The 27,002-nt window shown below is 40.4% G+C and overlaps 1 protein-coding gene across 1 annotated transcript in view; it reads right to left on the reverse strand.

Moving 5' to 3' along the window:
• Positions 1 to 1,119: 1,119 nt before the first annotated feature.
• LOC137185867 (mitochondrial intermediate peptidase-like) overlaps positions 1,120 to 27,002 on the reverse strand; it is a 37,333-nt gene continuing 11,450 nt past the window's right edge. Inside the window, exons 14-19 of the mRNA XM_067594314.1 lie at positions 24,755 to 24,864; positions 24,378 to 24,452; positions 23,224 to 23,340; positions 19,170 to 19,291; positions 17,532 to 17,605; positions 1,120 to 1,884 (exon numbers count right to left, since the gene is read on the reverse strand). Of these exons, the coding sequence (XP_067450415.1) occupies positions 1,784 to 1,884; positions 17,532 to 17,605; positions 19,170 to 19,291; positions 23,224 to 23,340; positions 24,378 to 24,452; positions 24,755 to 24,864 (599 nt within the window). The 3' untranslated portion in view covers positions 1,120 to 1,783. The remainder of the gene's footprint in view (positions 1,885 to 17,531; positions 17,606 to 19,169; positions 19,292 to 23,223; positions 23,341 to 24,377; positions 24,453 to 24,754; positions 24,865 to 27,002) is intronic.

Here is a 27,002-nt window from a genome sequence, read left to right on the forward strand (position 1 = left end):
CATCTTCAGGTTTTTTTTTTTTTTTTTTTTTAATCAAACTTCACAAAGCTTTCTTCACAGCCACAGGAGACATTACACAACTGTTTTCACACGCTGCGTTGTACTTTATGTCAAGTAAACTTGTGTAAAATTGATTGGTGAAATGTCCCTTTAAGTAATTTTACCTCCTTTTACATTGTTTCAAAATCTAACTGAAGCACAGTCGCAGAGTCTATGCTGATATAATCTGCCTAAGGTTCAGCTGAAAATAGATCACAGAGATTAAAAACAATGGAAATGACAATCAGCCAATCTTCTGTGATGCAGCCTCTGTGTGGTTCGAGCCACCCAGCTCGCTCAGTCTCTCTCATGGCGTGTTCACACCTTCAATAACCGTGTGAAGCTGCTCCTCGCCGCCTGCCTCGGGTCTCATATCCATGCGAGGCAAGCAAGGACATTGTTGCAGGGAGCAGCTGCAGTCCCAACTCAGCTGATAATTACCGTCTGAATCTGTCGAAACAGATGCAAACAGATGCTTTGTCTGGCGGACTGTAATATATGTTAAAAACTACCACAGGCCCTACTTTACTGTGAAGATTGAACAGCTTTGACACCATGAGGAGTAACACAATCTTATAGGTGCATTTTTGTGTGCAACATTCTCAATCTACATCTACTTCAGTGACTAGAAAACTGCTGATTCCTTGCAGCGATTTCCAGAGAATATTCCTGCATTTTCTCCCACAGCAGGAATACGGGCATGTGAATATAGCTCACTAGCCAAATAATGTGCAAACATTGGTCTGTTTATGACTGAGGCCACAGCCCTTGATCAAAATACACATTTTATGGCTTTGTGAAAGGTTTATACGTATAAACCATGATGAAACAGCAATGGATTACGCAATATAGATCAGAATTGACCAGAACTTTCTGAAAACTTTAAGTTCATAACACAAAGTGCTGTATTTCTCTCTCTGATCTCCAATGCACCAAATCCTCCTCCTCCTCCTCCTCCTACTACTACTTCTACTCCTCCTCCTCCTCCTTCCCCCCAAAAACTCCTGACAGACAAAACAGATGGAGCGGTATTAATTGAAAGCCTAAACAATGACCACATGACAGGAAGAAAAGATTAAGTATTCTTCCTCATGCTGATTTAATCAGGAAAAAACAATGTTCTGCTAGCATGTGAGCTGAAAACTGATAGTTAACAAGGGTACACTGGGTGTGGAATTAATGAGAATAAAGGCAGATTTATATTCTGTATACTAATTGAATAGAAGCGTATCCTATGTTGAACTTACATGGCAAAAAACATAAACAGCATTTCACTATTGTTCATTTTCATCAAAGTGGGTGCTGAAGAAAGTGAAGAAACATATGTACAAACTCAAAATTGTAGCCTGGCACAGGATACCTTTATATCTGTGGTAAAACCTCTAATGATGACAAAGTGGAGTCCAGATGTTGGCATGATGACTGTGAATGGGACAGAACTCATCATATTCCCCACAAATCTACATTTACAGATAATCAGGAGTTTTCAGGGTTGATAGCAAGTTTTTAATTGTGACAGCAGATTTAGCCTAATATATCAAAATAAGTCAATGTGACTTTAATACAGGCCAACAACATATAAAAAGCTAACAATTAAATTACAGACAAAGTAAAAATGCTTCATGATGATGAGTGTGCATCCTGTGTTTCACCTCCCCTGGCTCTGCCTCTGCGTGTATCATTAGTGCTTTCTCTTTCCCTCGTAAGGGTTGAAGTCCGTTTTCATGCTGCCAAAAACTCTCTCTCAGCTTTCAGAGTCCATGATGAAGGTCTCAAAGTCTGGGTTGAGCTCAGACACCAGCGCGTCCACAAAGTCCTCAATGGTGGGCCGTCTCTGCAGCATCCCTGTCACACAAGAACACATCAGGGTTTTTAGGACGTGTGTTTGGGCTGCACATCTGTCTGTGCGAGGAAAATAGCTCTGGCAGGGCACTGGGATGAGCTGGTTTTGTATTTTCCATAACTCTCTGTCTCATCTCAAAGTGCATTGCCAGAAACTTAGGTCACTACAGTGGCTTTACAAAAGCAAGGATTCTGAGGCAAAAGGGGCTGATAGGAACATTTTTGAGAAATCCTTTAAACCAAGAGCTATTTTTATCCCAAAGTTAAGCTAAAATCCAATTAAGTTCATGGAAACAGGCTCGTGCTCCTGAGACTTTTGCTCTACTTCTAATCCCCCCGCAATGTCATGCAGACTGGCACACCTTATTTTAGAGATTTTTTCATTTTAATGTTCGAATTGCTGATATTTTGTAATTCAATGTGTATATTGTGTGCAAAGTGGCGCCTGATGTCTTTTAAAGTAAAAGATTAATTTGCACAACAAAACTTCATATAAAATGTTGAACCATTAAAGACAATGAGCAGCACTTTTTGTTTTTCCAAACTACACTTATACCCTCTACTGAAATTAAGTTAAAAATAAGCAGAGAAGCTCACAGATCCAACTGACTGCAAGCAATAAAACAAAGCTGTAAAGTTCTGTGAATCTTGCTTCTGCCTTTAACAAAACACAAAGGTATACTGAACATTTTAACAGTGTTTTATAGGGGTGATACTGAGCTCACACACACACTGTCATTAAACCAGACCGTAGTGTCGTACAGCAAAATATGACTGTACAGCCGACGAGCTGCTGTGAGCAAGCCCTGGGAATGTCTGTCTGTGTTTTGAGAGCCTGTATGCCAGCTCATGCGTGGAGGACTCCCTCGCTCCCTTTACAATTCAGCTGTACGCCCGCTTTGAAGTCAGTTCATTTCCCCTTGTGTAGCTGCCAATGTAAATAGGCACTCTACCCCTCCCCCTCTTTCCTACATGGGTCACCTCCAACGCACACACACACACACACACACACACACACACACACACTCAAACACACAAGCATGTCTGTACAGGCACGCATGAATGGAGACGCAAAGAGTTTCACACAGTGAAATGAGTGTATGCAGAGACACAGCAAGATATGGACAGTCACACATACACACGCACACACACAAACACATATCCACCCACACACACTGGTGAGTCTATGTTGGAGGAGCTGCCATCCAGAAACTGGCTCAGCAGGTAGAAACTGAGTGCAGGTTTGGCCTGGCCTGCAATGAATCGCCTTGCATGAGAGCACCAGAGAAGGGATTATCATCTCCTCTTACCCACCAGTTGCACCCTGCCCCTTGGCTACAAGATGATACCAACATACAAGGGTCCCTCACACGCTGCAACCGCAAGGCCCACGAATCCCTGGGAACAAGGCAGCCACATGAAAGTGATGGTTTCCAACCATAAATGATAGCCCTAATTAAAGAGCTGCATGATGTTTTCTGCTGTGGCCACTGTTGACATCGATGGCATTTGATGACCCCTTTAAAGTGGAGAGCGAAACGCTATGAACAGCTTAAGCTGCATTAATAGGCGTTAATACCAAAGATATTGAGGCCAGCTTATCGAGTTGCAGTTCATCACCCTCCTCACTGAGCTGGAATTGTAATGTAATACAATTTACAGAATAGTAACAAAAAAGCGCTCAAGTATTGAATTTCATTCCAAGATGACGTTATGCTGTCTGAGGCAAAGAAAGGGCCACATTCAGCCCAATATTCCTACATCTCAGTCTATTCATTTTTAAAGAATGAATATCAAGTTATTGTTTGAAAACAAGACTAGCACTCTAGAGCCATGCTCTCAGCTCTGTGAGGCTGTGCCTAGTCACAGTGGCCCTTGAGCTAAATGCTATCATGCTAATATGCAGATTGTTTTACATTTTGATAAATGCTAGCTACTATACTAGTAGAAACTTTGAGTATTGGGGAAAAATGTCACTTTAATGTTATAATAAAATGTAATAACGTATTAAATAGAATGTGATGTGTTATTGTGTATTTGTGCAACACATTTAGCAGAGACGCTGCTATTTCTAAAAGTTTTTTTTAACACACTTAAAACTGAATTCAGTTAGTTAGCTTGTTTTCCAGTTGTGCATTTTTATACATATGTTATTTAACTATCTTGTTTTCCATTTACATACACTAATGGCTGATATCTGCGACAAACGCTGGAATGCCAAGTATCACTCGCAATTTTGCTTGTTCTATTGTAGCTTCATTACCTTGCAAGGAGCTGGATTCGTGAGATCATGACATCACAAGATCACATGAGAATCCATTTTGTCAGGCTTCAAGTTATGCGCTTGTGTCCAAACTACTGGTGTTCCAGACCAATCAGCGTCACAAATCCAGCTGCCTCACGAGGTAAGACATGATAGACAGTGATGGACAGATGGTTCATCCAATCACCTGAGAAGTATTTTTTTGAAAGTGCCCGCCCTTTTCCAAACAGTTTCCATGGACGACTTCTCAGATAGTTCCATGTAATGAACCATCTGGTGCATCAGGTTAGCCTCAGAACCTCCATCTCAACAAATTAACATGTAAAAAAAGCAAAAACAACAAATATTTGTATCGAGACATCAAGATTAAACTCTTCCTTAGGAATGAAAGTTTAAGAGGTCAAATTACACGACAATAAGATACTTTACTGATCATTGTATGAATATCTTCTTTTGGGTCACTATGTGTTACCCCACACAGTTGGTTTGCCCAAAATGACAATGTAACCGTCACACAATATCAATTTGTCTACATATTTGACCATTTTCTTTATACCACGGTTTCTATCTTTTTAATACATCTGGTTGAATTACACTAAAGGCTATGATGATACTCAATAAGCAGGACTTCTTTATGACGATAATGGATTTTAGTATGTAATAAAGTACCTTAACTTGTCAGGTATTACATTGACTACAAGAGCCAAAAACATAATTCAACCAGTTTGTTTCCCAGAAAATGTACTTTACTGTGATATCACCCACTTGTACTGCACAGAGGTCAGAGCTCAATCGTAGAACAACATCCATGAAGCTCTACACACGCTCTACACTCTACTACACCTCTCCTCTGCACCAAAATAATAAAGAAACACGGCTGCACACATGCCCTTGACACTACACTTGTTTTCTTGACTTGACTGGGCTCTGCTGCTGATTTAAACTCTTTGTACACCGTCTGCTGCGTCACCAGCACTTTCTCTAACAGATGTAATTTTCTGACTGTGTATCCACAGGGGGATCTGATGTCTGGAGCCTCAGCTGCCACAAGTTAGTGTGTTAAACGAGCAATGTTAACATGACAAGAGTGATGAGAGGCAGATAGAGAGAGAGAGGGGAGAGGAGGAAGAAAACAGTGACACCAAAAGTCCCAGGAACTGAGATATAAAGGGAGGTGTGATCATGAATGAGGTTAGTCAGGTAAACAATAGCACCCACGCTGGCTTCTCATCACCAACAGCTCGGGGTGTCAGCACCTGGGTCTCACACAGCGTCCAACGGTAGATGAGGAAAGATTCAACAATGAGCAGTGAGATGTGAGTCTTTTCTCAACCCAAATCCCTGGGAGAGTTTGAGAGGAATGCACAGATAACCTCAAAGTCACAACAACACTGTGGTAGAGTATCTGATCTGAGAAACTGCTTTTATAGATACACACGAGGAGGTGGAGCTGAGAGAGACTAAACAGACAAGCAGAGTACAATCAGCACACTGTAAAGAGCTAAGCACTGAAGCAGACAGGCCTGAGGAGAAAAATGGATGCTCTGCTTTTGAATTACTGCACCACACAAGTACATGGCTGAGCTGTGCAGTCTGTGGAGGAGTAAACTATGAACCTGCCACCACTTTACAAAAGTAACACTAGATTCTTTGACTGTATCAAACACATTTTTCATTTGCATTTAAAGGATCGGCTAACCCAAATTACAAAAAAAACCCCTTATCCCTGTGAGATTAATGTGATACATGCTTAAGTGAAAATAATTATTGGTAATATGTACAAGTAATTCATGGAAATCTACTTAGTTAAAGCAGCATTAACTTTTTTCTGGCCACTAGGACCAGAAGAAACACAGCACTGACATTAATGTATATCAGTAATTATTCACCATCGTTTCTGGCCAAGTTGCCAAAGGAAAATCCAATACTAACTCTCCTTTTAGCTCTAGTTTTGGTTTCCACCAACTCCCAAGGGAAAGGCTTTTTAGGTGCTAAATGCTATAAGTTCACATGCAAATGCAAAATTGCAAACGTTGCGTGTTTGCTATTTGGTGCTGGGCTGTACAGTACTAACAGTTGCCTGTTGGGGCCAAAAACGGTGCTATATAGAGCGGTGACAGTGAATCAAAACAGTAAAGTTGGGGGCCAGAAAACCAAAACAATGAGCTGAAAGATGCTATAAAGCTAAAGCTAAAGGGAGCTACAAAGTGGAGTGATAACTCTTGGTGGGTTTGTCACTACGAGCAACCCCTTTTACCTACAAGTAGTCATGTGATCCATTGTTAACATAAAAATATTGATTATAGGCCCTTTAAAAGTAAAACACCATGTACAGTACTTCATTGTCATTTAAGCAGTAAGTAATGGTAGCAGAATGCACAATAAGTTTAAATGACCCATATTGTATAAAGGACTACATTACCCATAATTCAAGCCGGGGGGGGGGGCATTAAGTTTCTTGTTGTTAGAAATGTCCTGTATATTCAGGCAAGCTAGACACTTGCTGTGGGTATTAGATGCCAACATATGCTAATTAAGCCCATTTGTTCTAGCAAAGATTCAGAGTTTTGTGTCATTTTGATGTATTTTTTTAACTATATCCCTTGTGATATCAAGCAATGGAGATGGCTTTGGTTTTCAGTGTCCAGGTTTTGTGATATCCGCCTCTGAAAGTTCTGCCTCCACAATGGAGGTGAATAGAATTTTGTTTGTGCTGCTCATAGCATTGAAAACTTAAAAATAATCAGTAATCTTTTCAGAAACGGTCTCCCTGTTAGTCTGGAACTCATTGTGTCACTTTTTTAATTTTCTTCAAGACCATTTCTTTGGTGAAAGTAGATCCAGTGAAAACTATAGACAATGATGTGTTTTTTGTAATTTGGGTGAGCTGATCCAAACTGAGCTTGACGGTAAACACAGAAGCACCTCACTGAAGACCAGGACAAGTACGACCTTCTCCACACATTCAAAAAGGCCAGCCATTTGTGGTTTACAACAGCAGCACCTTGGCAGTACAGATACTGTATGAGTCTCCCTGTATGCTTGACAGTGTTACAGCGGGCAAAACTGTACACTCACTCTTGGCTACACACACAGGAAAAACCAGAGCCAAACATAATATTGGCTTTGTGTCCATTGTTGGGAGAGCTTTAGGACAGAGGCTTTACCGTGTGAGTCATCTTGTATTAAAGAGTTTCCATTTCCATTCATAATGGCAATGACACAAACATTGAGGAACCAGGCTTCTACCCATTACAGTCAGATTCAGATTCAGATTCAGATTACTTTATTGTCCATTAAATTTACATAAAATGGAAATTGGTCTTGGGCACTGGCATATGAGACAATGCACAACATACACAACAATACACAATAATTATACATTTAGATGAGGTGGAATCTTAAAGTGACTAAGTGGCAAGTGGCTGTAATAAAAGTGATGAGGGGATTGTGTTTCCAATGGCATGTGAGGCTATCATAACCATCACAACAATGCATAATACACAGCAGTACTTAATAAATAAATAAATGTACATTAAAATAGGTGATGTTGGTTGCCCTAAAGAGCGGCCTTAAAAAAGGAGGGGGCTTAGGGGAAAGGGTAATAAAAATAAATAAATAAAAAATTGTGTGCGAGTGTGTGGGTGGATTGTGGACCTATTTAAACAGGCTCTTACTGAGGATGGTCACAGCTGATGGAATAAAGGATTTCTTGTTCTTCCTGGCCATTGGGACTTCAAGTCTGCAGTTTGATGGTAGCAACTGAAATGCTGAATGGAGAGGATGGGTGGGGTCATTGTAGATCTGGATTGCCTTTTTGGTTGTGGATTGAGAAAATAAGTCCTGGAGTTGGAATTTGTTTGTCTTCAATGATCTTGCTGGCCTGTTTGACAACCTGTGTCATTTTGTTCTTTTGTTTTACTGAGAGGTTTCCATGCCATGAGACAATGTTAAGTGTGAGAACACTCTCAGTTAGTGACCTGTAGACCATGGACAGGGTGTGCTGGCTGGTGTTAAAGCTCCTCAGTTTCCTGAGAAGAGCAAGGCATTGTCTTACTTTCTTGTAGTTGTAGTCAACATTGTCCTGAAAGGTGAGTTTATTGTCTATTACCGTTTCCAGATATTTGAATTGAGTGACCTGCTCCACTTCCTGGTCATTTATACTGATTGACTTGTAGGTAGGACCTGCGCTGCCCGCTCTCCTATTGTCTTCTAGACACAGCTCCTTGGTCTAGGTGACATTAAGGTCTAAGAGGCTGATTCCAAACCAGGAGGCAAGGCTGTTTATGTACTGATGGTAGAAGGCCTTGTTCATATCCTGTTGGTAGGCGACCAGGGCCATATCATCCCTATACAGTGCGTACGGAAAGTTTTCAGACCCTTTCAAGTTTTCCACATTTTGTTATGTTTCAGACTCATCTTAAAATCGATTCAACTGATTGTTTCCTCATCAATCTACACAAAATATTTACATAAGTATTCAGACCCTTCACTTAGTACTTGGTTAAAGCACATTTGGCAGCAATGACAGCCTCAAGTCTTGGAAATGATCCTACAAGCTTGGCACACTTTCCTTTTGGAAGTTTCTCACAGAGCGTCGGTGCACAGCCATTTTCAGATCTCTTCAGAGATGCTCTATTTGGTTCAGGTCTGGACTCTGGCTGGGCCACTCCAGGACTTTCACAGAGCTTTCACAAAGCCACTGCTGTGTTTTCTTGGTAGTATGCTTCAAGTCGTTGTCTTGTTGATATGTAAACCTTCACCCCTGCCTGAGGTCCCGAGCACTGTAGAAAAGGTTTTCACTCAGGACTGCTGTATATTTTTCTGCATCCATCTTTTCCTCTATCCTGACTAGTCTTCCAGTCCCTGTCACAGAGAAACATCTGCACAGCACCACCATGTTTGACTGTAGGGATGGTATTAATGAGGTGATGCTCAGTGCCTGGTTTCCTTCACAAACGCTGTTTGGAATTGTGGCCAAATAGTTCAATTTTCATTTAATCAGACCAGAGTGCCTTTTAGTGAGGAATGGCTTCCATCTGGCCACTCTACCATAAAGGCCTGATTGGTGGAGTGCTGCACGGATGGTTGTCCTTGTGTAAGGTTCACCCATCTCCACAAAGAAACTCTGGATCTCATTCAAATTGACCACTGAGTCCTTGGTTACCTGTCTGACCAAGGCCCTTTGTCCCCGATTACTCAGTTTGGCTGGGCTACCAGATCTAGGAAGACTGTTGGTAGTTCCAAACTTCTTCCATTTGAGAATGGTGGAGTCTACCATGCTCTTGGGCACTTTCAATGCTGCAGAAATTTTCTTGCATCCTTCCCCAGATCTGTGCCTTGAAACAATCCTGTCTTGCAGGTCTACGAAAAATTCTCTCAACCTCATGGCTTGCTTTTCACTCTGACATACACCATCAACTGTGAGACCTTACATGGACAGGTGTGTGCCTTTCGTTATTATGTTGCTCCGCCATGTTTCTACATTAGCCCAGAACGGACAAGCTAAACACTGGCTCTTGGTAGGGCCTTTCACGTTTTTTGCGAGTTTTGCGGCCACCATAGGTTCTCCTACACGCTTAGAAGGGGAGAGTGAGGGGAAGTGTATTCATTTGGTTGCAATCTGCAACCTCACCGCAAGATGCCACACTGGTCCTTTAAGATGAGTCTGAAACAAAACAAAATGTGGAAAACTTGAAAGGGTCTGAAAACCTTCCGTATGCACTGTACTTTATAAGGGAGAGGTCACTGCTGTTACACTGCACTTCATTTGTGTATAGTGAGAACAACAGGGGAGATAGTACACATCCCTGAGGGACATCTGTATTCAGGACAAGGCGGTCAGAAAGGATGTTGTTGATGCAGATGCACTGGGGTCGTTCTCTCAGAAATTCCCTGACCCAAAGGACCAGACTACTACTGATGTTCAGGTCACATAGGCGCTAAAGTTAATAAAAAGAATATGGACATGAGTGTTTTTCTTTGTCTAGATGACAGTGCACTTTATCCAAGAGAGTGAGTGCAGCATCTTCAACACCTCAATTAGCTTGATAGGCAAATTGCATTGGGTCCATAAACTCAGCTGTTTGAGATGAGAGTTCTTTACACATTAGACACTCCATACATTTGCTAAGTGGAGGTGTGAGAATGATGGGTCTGAAGTCATTAAGAGATTTGGCATGAAGCGTATTTGGTATAGGGATGATGGTCGCTGTCTTCCAGGCCTGAGTTGAGAAATATTTGGAACAGTTGGGTGAAAATAAGTCCCACTTGGGCTGCACATTCCTTTTGAACCCTCCCCTTGAGTTCATCTAGGCCAGGAGCCTTGCAGGGGTTGACCCCTTGAAACACTCATCACTGAAGTCCTGTTTATCAAATCTGGAATAAAATAATTTAAGATTGTTTGAGAGACTGAGGAGGTCATCACACTAAGGGGCTGATTTCTACTGCCTGCCGATCATTTTGTTCAATCCCCTCCAGGCATCTCTTACATTACCAGTTCTCAGTTTCTCCTAAACCTTGCCCTTAGAGTCACTCTGTGCTTTTTTGATATTGAGTCCTATCTCCTTGTTTAGCCCTTTCTTTTTTGAGAGTCACCTTGCAGGAAGGCTTTTTTCTTCAGGTTAAGGTGATGTTTCAGTTCCTTGTTAACCCATTGTTTATTGTTAGGGTAGATTCTGGCTTCCTTTGCTTTAATTACAGAGTTGACTCAAAAGTTTACATAGCTGGTAATGGTGTCATTTAGTAGTTCATACTTGTTTAGGCAGTCCTAGTCATTGAGAAATAAGCCCCTCTCACTAGCCTCAAAGCAGCCCCTCAGCTCTTCCAGTGAGTCATTTGTCCAGGCCTGAATATGCTGGACAGCGAGTTTAGCCCTCTTCAGTAACTGATGATACTTTGGTAAGAGGTGGATGACATTATCATCTGACCGTCCTAGACGAGGGCACAACCTAGGCCCAAAAGTGCTGTCCAAATTACCAAAGCACTGATACAGAATTGTATTCATGTTGTTCACATCCTTAGTCAACCATGCTTCAGGAAAGGAAATCAGGTTGGTCCTGTTGAAATCCCTGTCATGTTTGACAAGTACAGCAAGTTTGTGCATTTCATTCTGTAGTGAGCTAATGTTGGATAGAGTTATTGTTGGGAAAGGGAATTGATTTCCCCTCCGTTTGAGTTGATTCCGAATCCCCCCTCTGGCTCCTCTCTTTTTCTTACTCCTTTGGATTTTAGTACGGGCTGATCGATGTGCGGAGCAGATAATTTCAGGAGAGCTAAAGAGAAGTTTTGGAGGAATCCTGTATGTCGGAGACTTAGCAAATCCTCCATAGTGTAAGCAGGAAACATGGGCATGTGTAGTCCATTGTACCACAGATTGTGTGGTTCTATTCCAAACACACTTACAATGTCACAGATGATCATCAGAGTCCAGATCGCTGCTATGGGCTTGATCAACATGTTGTCAAACATGATTGCCAGGTGTGGAATTGTTACATATAAAAACTTGACACAGACTTTGAAACAAAGTAGACAAACAAACAGGTATGCTAGGAACCTAGGGTCAGCACTCACGCATGTGCCACTCATCTCAGGGCCTGCAGCATTTGCCGCTACATGGCCGACAGAATTTGGGTAAAACAAAGTGTTAAAAGACACATAACGACCAAAGTATTTAAAACAACTGTGGATCTCTCTTAAAAACTACACTTTTAATGTGTGCAGGTGAATGCATTTTAAGCAAAACACTGCTTTGCAGTTAGACACATTTTGGCCACTGAAGTACTGGAGTAATTGGCAGTTGAGTACATTGCTCAAGAGCACTTCAGGAATACTTGTTGAGGCCCAAATAATACAAGCTGGTGTGGGAACATTCAAATCACAGAGCCTCTTCTTTAGCTCAACTACAACTGCCTTGTCGTGTCTGTAATAGTAATTTTCTCTAAACACAACGGAGAGGTTCTTACTGAGAGACTGAAACCCACTTTAAATGGACAGTGCACTTAAATAAGGCTCTTGGCCTTTGCTCTATAATCACCAGCTCCATTCATAAAATTACTAAACATGTGAATCCAAGTGAATAGTAAAATCTGTTTTCACCTATCTGAGTTGCATTTACAAGTTTAAATTAAATCTCTGACGTAAACTTGCTTGCACAGCATGCACAGGATGACTTGTTTATTTACTTAAAGGGTGGTGGGAGATGGGTATCGGTCAAATGAAGACCTATGTGGCTGGCTAACAGCTCTGAGCCCTTGATAATGAAAGCCCTGGGGACAAAAATTTTAAAGAATAGCTTCGAAATTGCTGCGCAGCCCGCAGCTATGGATTGAATCTATCAAACATCTGAGTTACCGCCTAGAAAGAGTTTTGTTGTCACAGATAAAGAAATTGGGAGTAAACTTTCTGATGGCCTACATTCTTGTAAGAACTCATAAATAATATAGTTCTTAATAATTTAAATATTCTGATTATTACTTAAATATGCATATTCTGACTAAACAAAGTCCTCTTGAGTTGTACAGCTTTTCCACAAAAAGTCTGTAAATTGCTATATGGCTCAATGTATTTTACGTGTCCTTACATGTATTCTGCTATTACAGCACTAATCACCACTGGTGGAAAGTGTCTTTGACCCATCAGAGGGCTCAGCTGAAAGTGGCTGTTTTATAAGAGCTATTGATCCCAATCCACTGGGCTTGGCTTTTTTCTGTTCTTTCATGATTTAATTGGTTTCTTTTATAGGCCAATTACATCCGCTTGCTTACTTGAAGGAAGCAGCAGTATGCCAGTACATTTAAAATGTGAACAAACTGCAGCATGCAGTAACTTGAGCCCAAGCCTCACTGCCTCTGCAGCATCATATTCCCTGTATGTGTGTGAAACAATATTCATACACCGACATGCACACAGAACTCACTTAAGTCAGAAGAGTTCTTTAAATTCATAATTGCACATTTCAAAAGACATTTCTGGCTGCTCCAGTAGCCGTTTAGCTGCTGCTCATAACCATTCGAAACATGTCAAGGTGTGAAAAGCAGTTACCTCTGTTAAACCTGCAGGCAAATCATGGGCTCACTGCCTCTGTAATTATGCCTTTGAAGTTCAGGAAGCTTTTTCTGCAAACCACACTTAAAGACAGGCCCAGAAAGCAAGCAAGACAAGGGTGACGACAAATATTGCACTGGGAGGCTCTTTGTTGACTAAGTGCCTTCACAAAAGAAAAAAAACGAAGAAAAACCTGCAATTTTGTTGAAGATAAACCCTATAAAATACAGTAACCCAACCACTCACTGTGAGAAAAACTTCCACATCGAAACCTGCATAAAATTAATCTGTATTAAAATGCAGGAACAGATTTGTGCAACTAAATGTGTTCACGGTCTGTGATTTAGTTCAAAGCTCTATAAAGCCTCACAAAGCTGCTAGCGAGGCTGTAGAGTCTTGTTAATGCATCTCCTTTTGCAACACTTCTATTTTAAAATCATCAGCTCTCTAATTGCCACACAGCAAAAGCGATAACAAATTGCCATGAATGCCTGGAGCGGTATTTCTTTAAGTTATTAGGACTTTCGTTCCTTTTTTTCACAGCACTGTGGTCATCAAAAGGCAAATCTCAGTAAATCAAGAATATGACACTTCTCTCTGTACTTGCGCTGTAAGGTAATTTTCGTCACAAATCATGTCTTCTCTTAATGAAGGGCTGTAAATTATGTGTTTCGAAGCTTCACATCTTAGCTGTCAAGTTTCACTCAAATTCCATAATCATCCCCTCTTCAGACAGAGCTATATATCATTGTCACAGATGTGCTGTGGGACTGTACAGACCACCATGCTCTTGGGGTTTAGAGTCAAGCTGCCTCTGCACAAAGCACTAGCAGGGTCCTGGGACACGGCTACCAAGCCCAAGTAGATCCATTTTCTGTGCTCAGCGGCCGCGGCTATGGGAACAGCCTGGTCCATGAAAGCCCTCTCTGTAGAGGGAGCCGAGGTTCAGTTCAGTCAGTCGATCACCTTTCTCTCCCTTTTCTTCCCTCTTGCTCTCACTTTTTCCCCGACTCGCTCACTCTGTCCCGATGCTGCTGCGTTGGATTTAATGCCCAGGTTTACATTTCAACACCGTCTTTTTCCTGGGAAACCACCAGTAGCGGGCAGGGAGCCATGCAGATAAAGAGTCTGGCCTTTGATTAGCCTTACTGGGCCTGCTTTGGTTCCCCGCATGCCCTTCTGCCCCCTCAACCACCTCGCTGAAGGGGACAGCAGGGAAATGTTACACACCTCCATTTACAAGGGTGTTTGTTTGAAAGGATTATGTGGATCCTTCTTCCAGTCTTCTGCTCTCTTCTGGCCTAAATACTGCCATTGATATAAAAAGGCCCCTTCTTATTCTCCTCAATGACTTACTTTTCCATTCCCCGGTAGGAATTCAAGATGGTTGCAATGAACTTCTCAACCCTGCAGCGAACAATAGTGAAAAGCTAAATGTTTCAGCACATGCACCGATGTAGTTTTATAACTCTGACTTGGGCTTTCATGATGTTGAGGTGAATTATGAGGACATGATGTAGCCATCAAAATGGTGAGGCGGCTGGATGATTTTCGTTTCAAAATATGGGGACATTTTACTTTGGTTTGAGCATTTCTCCAGACATGGAACGGATTTTATTATGATAAAAGGAGAAAGAAATACAGGTGCACAGAATGAAACTGGACTGAAAACTATATTTAGGGACATTGCCAAAAATGTGAGACTGGAACTAAAATGTAGCAGTTTCAAAGCTCTTTTAATTTGATCTGCATTTATCGGTGTTGACATGAGATGGTTTTGGCTAAGTATTATTCCCAATGTAGACATGTTTACAGTCTTGAGGCTTGTACAATGACTTATGGCTGGGAAAAAAGCCAGAGGGATCAATATGACCCTGATAACGATTCTGCACACAGGGCGTGAGCCTATAATTAGAGTAGCATTCACTTCAAAGGGACCCATAAAAGCAAATATTGTCAGTTCAACAACAGTTAATTGGACAGTAGATCTAATAACAAGGATCTGATCTGTTGCTGGTTGTAATTTCAGAGGCTGGGCGCAGCCCTGGTTGGAGCTGTCAGAGGGACAATCCGATGGAAGAGGGAGGAGGAGGTGACCCTGAGGGAGAGATTTACAGTACACTCCCAAATGTCACCTGATATTACTGCGCTCTCTCTCTCCTCTCACCTTCTCTTCTGTTGTCCTGTCCAGACATGCCACAGTGACTGCTCAAGGAGGGGAGGGCGAGAGAGGAGGAAGTGATGGGAGGATGAAGGGGAGCGGAGAGAAGAGGGCAACAGGAGGAAGTAGTTTTGTGCCTGTCAGGGTTGCATAAAGATAAACTACAGCTCCTGACATAACCTGATTAACTACAGTTTGACGTTTACACACTGAGACAAAAACCAAAACACATGTCAGAGCCAGTCAGTGTGTCCTGATGGTTTCCACAAAAACATTATTTCTAGGTCTCATTTTATAACCGAAAAATCTATTTGGTCTGAAGTAGTTAAATGCACAGTGGAATGTGCAAGTCTGTGTTTTCAGCCCTGCAAAGTCAGCAAGTGCTCAAACCCAAAATCAGCCATTTCTGTCTTTTGTCTAATTGTGTCTACGCACAGACATGCGACATAACGCATAATGCCATTTAGTTAAGATTTTCTTTTTAAAGGAGGTCAAATAACTGAACTTGGCAAAGGCTTTGTCTGCCATGATTTGCGTCTGGTTGCCAAAGAGGGAGTTGACTCAACAATTTCTACGTAAACACACCAGCCTACCACAGAAGGACTGGCCATGTCTCTGGGTTGACAAAGCTCCTGTCAACAAAAGATAAGAAAACTTGGGAGGTTTGTTAAACTGGTAAATATATGCCATTGTGGAGGCTCTAGCACAGCACAGCAGAGCACAGCACAGCAGAGCACAGAGCAGAGGAGCGCAGGCCAAACCACAGCAGCTGCAGCTGTAAATGTCTGAGACAACAAGGAGCTGACTAATGGACTCACAGCTGCTTCTGTCTGATGACAAACTCAGTAAACTTTCCCCTCAGGTGGTCTTCAGCAAAACATTTACAGGTGAAGTTAAAAGACTGCCATGGAAATGAAGAAACACTGTGGATCTTATTTACTAAGAAATATCTATTTCTACCAAATTATTGGGATCATTGCATGCCATCCCCTTCTCTCTCCCTACATATCCTGTCTGTACCTCAATTGTCACTCTCAAATAAGGGCAAAAATATGTATATATTTTCATTTGTATGGAAATATTAACAAAAGGAATGTATAAACAATAAACTAAACAATATGCCATCAATGTGTGGAACTTGAAGAAATCTCTTCTGCAAAATAATAATTACAGATAGTGTCATTTAAGCCTTTAAGCCTTTTAAGTTCCCCTATTTACTTATAAACTGTATACATCTAATAAATAGATTATAATGCATTATAATGTAGTTATAACCAGATATAAAGACATTTTAAATGTTTATTGATGCACAGTATTTGTCAACAATTATAACTTCTCCTATGAAGACATTTTATATTATTACAACTGTGTCTAACTTCTTATATACTGCTAATAATTTGGGTGATTTATAATTTGTAATTTTCCTCTAATCTTTTTGATATTTTTTTATTTTAGTTTGAGGTTATAGGGTGAGGGTAATGAGGTTATGGGGTGCGTAGGGTAAAGTGGTTATGACATTGCTACAGTGGGAATGGGGTTGAAGCAACAGCTGTAAGTTGTGGGATGTGGGGACACAATTAATATGTTGATATGTGAATATTTGATATTGTCTTGCTGCACCTTCACAGTGTGCATGTTCAAAGGATGTAGGAAACGGAATATAAATTTGATTAAAAAAAAGGAACCTCAACATGTAAAAGTGGTACCATATCAAAGTACTAGTACACAAACAATACACACAATCACTTTCATGATCAAATTTTTCCACACAAACACAAACTGTAACTAGGAATCTATGTGGTTTTTTTCAGGATGTATTTTTTCTCTTCTTCATACTCAAACTACCCAAAACACACCAAAAATCCAACAGAAGTTGACCCTCCAGGCTGTCCAGCATGTTGAAACAAATTCAACAGCATTGCATTTCAGTAATTACACACAGCCTATTTTCACTGGTGCTACTGGAAGCTAATGGACTGACATCTTAATTCCTAAAGTGAAGGAAACCTGGAGATGAACTCCGGAGGATCTTAAAACATCTGAGGCCTAAAGGTGCAATTCCTAAGTCTGTTGAAACCCAAATATTTTGAGACAAAGAAGGAATATAATGAAGTGCGTCACTGACTTTTATCAGTATACATGAAAATATTCAACTAAAAAAGGTTGAATGTGGTGAGTTACCTTCCACCATCAGCATGGGCTCCTTGGCTCCTCCATGGGCCAGCATCTCCCGACGGTAACGCTCACCCATTTCCCTGAAGAGAAAGCGAGAGAGAGGAAGGGAAAGACAGACACAGAAGAGAAAGAGATAAGATTACAGACACCTGTATTCTCTCCTTGTATTCTGTCAACTCATCCACCACTGCCGCCGCCACTTTGAGCCCAGGGCCAAGTCTCCTGAGCTGTCTGATCACAACAGACAGGTGACAGGAAAGAGAGATCTGACAACTGCAGGTGGAACTAAAACAATCTCAGAGTGAAAGAGAAGATGGGAAGACAGAGAGATGGTGAAGGAAAAGAAAAAGGAAAGACAAGAGAGGCAGAAGGAAAACGCTGCAGGGCTCCAGTTGAGAGAAAAGATGGTAGATGCTTTGTTTTTCCAAACAAAGCCTTTGTGCTTTGTCCAGAGGCAAACACTTGTGATAAAGGAGGGTCTGGCAATGTGGATGCTGGTGTGTGTTGGTGAATTTCAGCAGACACCTGCCAAGTCGGCGTGAGTTTTATATTAATGTCATGTTCAATGTCAGGCAACAGACTTAAAACAGTATCCAGGGAAGGCGGCCTGTCAGGACGCATTTGGCTGAGCGTTCCAAACACAAAACAGGTTTCTGCTGTACCTTTCCATCATTTGTGTAGCTCTCTCACCATAAACACAAGAGTACAAGTGACTCAGACTCCATGCCTCTACAGATGTTACAGTACAGGAGCTGAATGAGTAAATAACAACTTTTCTGATGTGTAAAACAAATCTGAATGAACCTTAAGTCCTCACGATTCCACTGTTGAAGACTTTCATTGTTTTGACTTGATATCATGAGTAATAACATTGGTCATTTCTACAATCAAACCTATTTAAATTATATAAAATTCTAAATGAATGGCATACTGATTAAACTAAATCCTCAATATGATCATCTGAAAAGTGTCAGCATCAGATCGTGTCTCTCTCCAGTATCTAACAGAAGATCATACAAGATTTTTTTTATTCACTTCACTATTCTCTGATTTTATCCAAATCTACCACCAAAAAAAAAAAAATCAGTGCAAGAAAATGTGTTTATTATTCCATCAAATTAAATAAAATACTTTTGTATCACATTTCCTACATTCTCTGCCACCTGTGCTTCATTTCAGGAGTTTTGGAGTTTTGTAAGTCAGCACCGGCACAGACTCTCAGTTTTGTTGTTCACTTTAACTCCGGCTTTGCTCATTTGGGACAGATCCTCTAATGGGAAACCCTCCAAGCAAATGCTAAAACAGAGGTGGAGTGTATAGGGGAGAGGGCACAGGGGTCAGAATGGGACTGAGCCAGAGAGCAGGATGATATACAACATGGGAAAGAGGCTAAAAACATGTACCCAGGATGTAGGATGAACACGCAGATGTCCTTTAGTCAACTAAGCCACCAGGACACCCCATAAGATTATTATGAATTAGAACAAAACAGAAAGAAAGCATTGGACAACCAAAGCTCAAAATGAGTATTGTGTAAAAACTTGAGGATATTGTCTGACTGACAAGTATAGAAGAGAAATCAAGATCATACTTTTTTTTTTTTTTTTTTTTTTTTTAAAGGGAATATTGTCTCAGCTGTCTCACCTATTTAAAGGATCCTGAACGAAGCACTGCTTCCACACCATTGAAGCCACGGCTCGGGACATGAGGTAGGAGTAGTACTTGGCCCCATAGCCAATCAGGTGGCTGAATCTCAGCTGCCACGCCTATAAAGGAAATCAAAACATGAAACCACAACATGATCACATGATTATGTGAGAGAGAAGACAGGGTAGCTTACAGTAGGATGTGACAGAACAAACTCACTGTATGTATAAGTGACAGCAGAATTATGGCTTTGATATAAAGAAATCACACTAAACAAACAGAGCATGCAATTATCCTTTGACACTGTGTGTGTGGTGAGGCTGCAGTTTGGCAGAGGGAGGACATCTCAGCCTTAAAAGGCTTAAATGTTTCTGCTTGTAAAACCTGTTGAAAGAAGTTGTTCCATGACTGCGGCTAACTATTCTAGTAATAGACACAAAGCAAAGCTGTAGATGTTGACCACAACTGAGACTAAAACAACAGCTCAACCATGACAACATCTCCATACGCTGAAAGTGAGAAACAAACAAAACCTTCGATATTTTAAGTCTCAACCTTCTTTCAGTTGTTCAGTAGTTTTGACACTGCAACTAAACTGAAGTGGATATCTAAACATTTGAAAAGACACACACTGCTTTTCATCTTAGGAAGCTGCTTTCGTTGTCTTTATTGATGTCATTATATTATATAACAAAACATAAAATCACAACCTGCCAGCTCCTTCTTTAAAAAGGACAAAACATGGAAATTCCTAAATGGTAGAAAGCCCCCTTCTCCTCCCTTCTATTCTCCCTGTAGTTGCCTGAGGGGCCCCTTTCCATATCTATAAAGACGAGCTCTTTTATGATCTCTGCAAACGGGGACTCTGGGGGAATTCAGCTGGCAAACACTCAAACATTCAGCCAGTTAGAAAAGACAGCAGCTGCCATAGTCAACAAACCCATAACAGACTGCAGACGCCTCACAAAAAAGAAGTCTTTAATTTATAACATGTTAATGATTTATACTCCAACAGCAAGTGAAATCATTGTCTGAATCAAAGGATCTCATTCACAACGTATCCAACATATGCACTGTGTTTACACAGATTACCTTCATGCTTTAGTACCAATGCCAGGTACAGTTTATTGTCCTTGGTGATAAAACTGACTCATCTTTGTGCTGTATCACAAAAATTTGTATTTTGTACTGATCACATTTATCCAAACATGCGTTATCTGATTTTTGGGACACTTGACGTATCACTTTATCATTATATGACTTTGTTATGGTGACCCTGTTAGAAAACAGTTGCTTATTTACACATCCAGCAGGGCAACATTAGCATTCATTTGGAGTCGTGTTTCTGGCCACCTGATTCATTTAAGTACAATATTAACACTCCTTTTAGCTCTGTTTTTGATCTCCACCAACTCCTAGGGGAAATATCTAGCTTATCATTTTCAAGGGAGATTTGAGTACAGACTTTATAAGGCATTAAATGCTTTCAGAAACAATATGAATGACATTATAAAAATTGATCAAGTCTATCAAAATTAATTGAGTCAAGTCTAAACAAATTTTCATTAGTTTTGGGTTTTACTGACAGGATGTTATAGTGAAATTATATTTTCACTTTTCATTATAACAAACAGAGGTAGAAGGTAGCAAGAAGTTCAAAATGGATCCTTGAAAATTATTATGGTATAATTCTAATAGAAAAAACATTAAATTTGTTGTTTATAAAGCCACGAGTGGACTCTAAAAACAGTATCATGAAAAGATATACCTGCCCAAAAAAACACTTTGGTAAATGTGCATAGTACATCCCACTTTATGATATAAAATCTTCTTACAACTGTTCTTATTTTTGAGAGTGTATCAAACTTTTGAACAGCTGGTTCAGACACTGAAATGGGGACCTGTCACCTTCACCATAACGGGAGAAAGCTCTGTGGTCTTATCTGAGCTGAGAGATCCCACGGCCGTAAACAGACTTAAGCTCCAGAGCGTCGACTTGACGAGACTCTTCTGGGCCGTAGTGACTTTAATAACAGTAAATAGCACTCCTGAGAGGAGTCATGGCTCAGAAAACCACAGGCGAGCTGAAGTTGACTGGGTTTGCTTTGTCAGCTGACCGCAGCAGTGATACAGTGCCTTAGGTCATCTGGATTAGAAGTCTGTTTTAGCCCTTTAAAGTCTAATTCACATGAAAAAGAAAGTGTAGAATTGTCCACAAATTCTTCTGATGCATATAAAGAAAAATACTTGATACAGTGGAAAAAAAAAAAGAGCTACAGAAAAAGCACGAAGCTGTTTTAGTTTAACCTAAAGCCTTTTATTTGAAGACTCTTTGATTTATGCGATATCAAAGGAATTACGACTGTTGATATTTCGGAAACAAATAAGCTGGAGCAGCTATTGAAGAACTGTTTGGTATGCTGTCTGAGTCTTTGACAAGACGCTTTAAACACTCGTCACAACGTGCCACGAAAATGATTTTCAGACTTTCAAGCTCCTCTTTGTTTCCAATCCCTCTATGCCTCAACATCAAATGATTAATGTCGACTTTTGTGAGAGAGCAAGTGGGTCACATGTCGGCGAGATATCCTTTTGATCCTTACATACAAAGGAGACAAAGTCAGCGTAGGCTTTTTACTCAGTTCCTCTTGAATGTGAGATAAAAGACTTTTTTTTTTTTGGTTGTTGTTCTTTCAAAACTCAACTCGTGGTGTTATGTTCCTGGTGCGACTCCACATTTTTACAGGAGAATGTGGATTATATATGCTTGAGTGTGCTTCAAAAACTCTGCTCATTAAAAAGAGGAACAAACATTTGGTCCTGAAGCATTCAAGCCAAGAATCGCAGATATTAAAAAATGTCAACACAGCGAGCACGATGCCTTGCTTTCTGCCTTTTATTTCCAAATATTATTTTCAGCTCAAGGGTGACCATGTGGTCTGTGTTACTCACAGCTGATCCGCTCTCTCCTCACACAGAGGGAACTGATAGCCCCGCTCTATAAACTATACACATGTCAGAATCACCCTAATGTTTATAATCTGCGGCTCTCTGTAACCTATTAGCCACTCAAAACTTTCAGTTTACTGTGGAAACTTTTCTCTGAGCTGTGTTTCCATGAGGAGTGCTGGATAAAGATCCAGAGGGTGAATTTAAAAAAGAAACAAGTTTAAGTAGAATCTGTCATTGGAGGATCTAAACAAATCTGTTTTCACTTGCTCTGATCCAATCCTTGAAACTCAGGCTCCGCAATCATCCTCAGTTTTCTGAGGAGTTCAAACGGGGGGAAAACGATCCTGCTGTGGTTAGCTGTGCACACGGAGGCAAAGTGTCTGTTAGAGCTTTCAGTGTGGTTTGAAAAGCTGAAGAGGAACGACTGGGACAGTGGGAAACTATATAACATAAACCACAATCTCTGGAGACGGCGCTACAAAGCGAGGCACAGGCAGAAGAGTGGGAGGACTCCTGTGAGGAGAAACGCTGGCCGGGACACTGAAATTTAGGCAAATGTACAGTGGTTCTGTAATCTCTATTCCTGATGGCACCCCACATAATTATAGCCCAGCGTAAATGCTCTATGAAGGCCATTCCTGGCTAAATTATGACTGTTTTTTAGATTCCCTTCTCCCTCCTGGCCTCATTCCCTCGCCCACAGCTGCAAAAGTGGGGGAAATAGTGAGCTTTTTTCATTAGAGGACCGGGAGGAAGAGTTTCAAATATTTCCCCCAGGGAGAGCTCATTCAAAGTATACCTCTGCTTTGTTATTTTAGCAGGGCTTCAAAAAAGGCTTTAATCCCTTAAACGGTGGTGGTGTGACTGGGTAAAAGATATAAAACCAGAGAGAAAGAGATAGGAAAGCTAAAAGACTCCTCAGTCAGGCTTGTGTAGTTTCTGTGCTGTGATTAACTGTCTTTAGGGAATTATGCACAAAACTTTCTCCAAATTACCATCAACGTCGAAGACTGTAACTGACCTAAAGACACAGTATTTAAGAGACCAGGTCCTCAAAAGAAAAAGAGCACAAACAGCACAAAGACAGTTGGGGATGTACCGTATTGGGCGTATAAGGCAAGCCGTAGAATTTCTGCTGCATCTCCTTGAGGATTTCTGTGGTGGAGCGGTTCTGAGGTTTGTCGTGGTAGATCTGGTCCAAGACAGCATAGAAAATCTGCCCGGGAAGAATAAAAAACATAGATCCTGCTAAATCAGTCCTGTGCACACATGCATAGAAAAACAGTCTGGACATATTGTTGTAATGAAATTTAGTTATGGAGTTCTCTGTAAAAATAAGGGCAAACAAATGTGTGATTTAACTGATATATTTAGCATCAGCAACACATTTAAAGCACAACTGAATTTAGTTTTAGACAATGACAGAGCTTCATCCCTGTTTGTCAAACTTGCTAAAAGGCACATAAACAAGGGCTGTGACTGAAATCACTCCCTATTTTTTCAAATAAAACTGTATGAGTCCAAATTCAGAGTGTGTAAATGTATCCTAATAAAGTCCCCTAGAAATTCCACAATGAATAAAAAAAGGTATTGACTATGATATGTACAGTACTTTTGGCTAATAATACCATAATGCAATATTTCATTTTGTAGATGTGAAAATTACAGTTGTGTGACTCCACAGATGTCTGCGATGATTCAAAATGATGATGATTAGTAAACGTTCAAAATCTCAATGTACTGCTCACTAGAAAATTAACTATTAAGTGTAGTGAAGTAGTGAAGGAGGAAGTGATGTTGGACACAGCTAGGGAGCAAAAAACCACAACCGTGCAAAAATGAAAAAAAAAAAAGCTGATGTGGTTTAGTGATTCATCAGTACTGAGTAGTGATTTCACAAACATCAAGTTGGAGGAAAAAAAAAAGTGTAAGCAGACACTTCAACCGCCAGATGCTGTTGGTTGTTGTTTACCAGTCATATTTCTACATCCTTCATCCCTTCAAGACTGGCGTCTTTCCTACTTGAGGAGTTTTTCATTATCACTCAATATTTTTAACTTTTCTGTCATGACTAAGAAACTCTGAAGCTCAAAATCAAAGACGGCTCTTCTCCTTCATGATAAGATATTCAATCCTTGTATTTGCTTTCTGCTGGCTGACATGAGTTGCAAAAGGATCCTGTAGTTGTGTTTGAAAGTGATGTATACGTTCAAACGTAATAGCAAGTTATGTGCTTGAAGTCGGTCATGATACCTGCAGTTGGGTGTCTGCGGCTCCGCACACCTTCTTCGACTCACGCAGGCGAGCCACCATACTCTCGGGCAGAGGCTGAGAAGACAACCAAACAGGCCTAATTTTCATCTCATCTGTATGTCCAAAGCTTTTTAAATATTTTTATATTTTGCTTCTGAATTGTTACTTCTGTCTGAAAGGTTGTCATAACAACTGATGTAACACAATCATAACTTATAACATCACAGCTAAAATAAAAAAACTAATATTGTTATAATTATGATGTATGTGACAACATATTTTTCTGAACATTTACTAATGATTTTTTTGTATAAATCTATCTTCATAATGATGGGCCTACATAAAACACTCTCTTTGTTTACAGGGTTTAGTCATACCTGTCCGGTTTCATAATGGCGTGCAAATTGGCTGATGACTCGATAGTCAGTGGCAAAGTACTCCATAAGGATGGAAGGGACTTCAGCGAAGTCAGTTGCACATCTGGTTCCTAGAGGAGAGACATCAGAGCTCAGATATAAGAAGAAAAATTTCAAACAAAGGAAGTTATGACTCAGGTCATGTTTCCTGTTTGGGTTGAGGGCAGCAGATACAGTGCTGCTTGAAAGTTTGGGAACCCTTTAGAATTTTCTGTATTTCTGCATAAATAGGACCTAAAACGTGATCAGATATTTACACAAGCCCTAAAGCTAGATAAAGTGAACCCAATCAAACAAATGAGACAAAAAAAACTTTTTCATTTATTTATTGAGGAAAATTATCCAATCTTACTTATTTGTGTGAGGCAAAAGTATGTGAACCCTTGCTTTCAGTAACAGGTGTGACCCCCTTTTGCAGCATTAACTTCAACCAAACGTTTCCAGTAACTGTTTATCATCCCTGCACATCGGCTTGGAGGAATATTAGCCGATTCCTCCTCACAGAACAGTCTCAACTCAGGGATGTTGGTGGGCTTCTTTGCATGAACTGTCTGCTTCAGGTCCTTTACAGCATTTCTATAGGATTAAGGTCAAGACTTTAACTCGGCCATTCCAAAACATTATCTTTCTTCTGCTCTAACCAGCCTAAACACTGGTTAGTATTTAAATGATGGTTGTGTATTCTGCTCAATGAGCCTAAATACACAAGAACGACTTGTGTATTTAGGGTCATTATCTTACTGCATGACCCACTTTCTGTGGAGCTTCAGTTCACAGACGGATACCTTGACATTTTTCTGTAGAATTTTTTCTGTCTCATCCATCCACAGAACATTTTTCCAATCACCTCCTGGCTTATCCACATGACGAGGTGGCTTTCTCCTTGCAACTCTGCCATGAACACCATTGATGTTCAATGTTCTCCTGATAATGGACTCATGAAAATTGAATGTAACCACTGCATGAGAGGCCTTTAGTTTCCTAGATGTTACCCTGGGGTCCACTGTGGCCTCCCGTTTTATTACACACTTGCTCTTGGTGTGATCTTTGTTGATCGACCACTCCTGGGGAGAGTAACAATGGTGATGGATGTCTTCAATTCATACACGATCTGCCTGACAATCGACTGGTGGAGCCCAAACTCTTTAGAAATGGTTTTGTAACCCTTTCCAGCTTGGTGAGCATCAACAACTCTTCTTCTAAGGTCCTCAGAAATATCCTTTGTTCGAGCCATGAAACACTTCCACAAACCTATATTGTGAAGATCAGACTTTGATAGTGAAGACCCAGATTTCTCTTCTGTAAATAAGGCAAAATGTCTCATTTGTTTAACTTTTGTCTCTTTATCTAGTTTTAGGACTTGAATGTAAATCTGATTATGTTTCAAGTCATATTTATGCAGAAATAGAGCAAATTCTAAAGGGTTCATAAACTTTCAAGCAGCACTGTATATCACCTGCATATGTGCCTTCACGCCAAGGCACATCTCATGATTTGCTAAAGTGTGGGAAAATCAGGTGTTTATACCCCCCAGAATTAAAAACAATAACCACAGAGCACCAAGAATTGGTGTTTCCTGCATTCCTGTAGATTAACTGACAACCAAATAAATGTTTACACCTTTTTTCAAGCAAAAATGCCAAAAATTTCCTGTTTCCATCTTCTCAAATATGAATATTCACTGCTTTTGGTTGTCTTAAATGATCTTAAGCTGATTACCTTCAGCCTAAAGTTCAGCCTAAAGTTCAGCCTAAAGGCGCTGAAGTGCGGCTGCAGCTTCTGGAAGTGTTTAATAAACACAAATCTTTGCTTCTTGTCCTCATGCACAACTCCAATGTGCTCATTCATTTAGACTGTAATTATAGTACATCATTTTGACCATGAACAGAATAGCAGGTATAATATAGAGTACAACATACAGTAGAATATTAAAAGAAATGTTTAAAAAGGGTAAAGATAACTTGCCCCAAGCACTCTGACACAATTTAAGTAGCATGTCTAAAAATGTGTAAACATGGTGTCCACTAAAGAAACAGCCTCAAGTTGCTAAATCATACACAATCCTTCAGTTAATGGATACTGTTATTAGTGTGGAATAAATGCTTTTAGGATCTTGAATTACTAGCAAAGATACCCATCAGCTTTATCTGACAAGTGAAACAGTATCCAATGACTTAGACAGTCTAAAGCTCTCCTCAGGGCTTACAAT

This window comes from Thunnus thynnus, chromosome 7, assembly GCF_963924715.1.
Source record: "Thunnus thynnus chromosome 7, fThuThy2.1, whole genome shotgun sequence".
Classification (NCBI taxonomy): domain Eukaryota; kingdom Metazoa; phylum Chordata; class Actinopteri; order Scombriformes; family Scombridae; genus Thunnus; species Thunnus thynnus.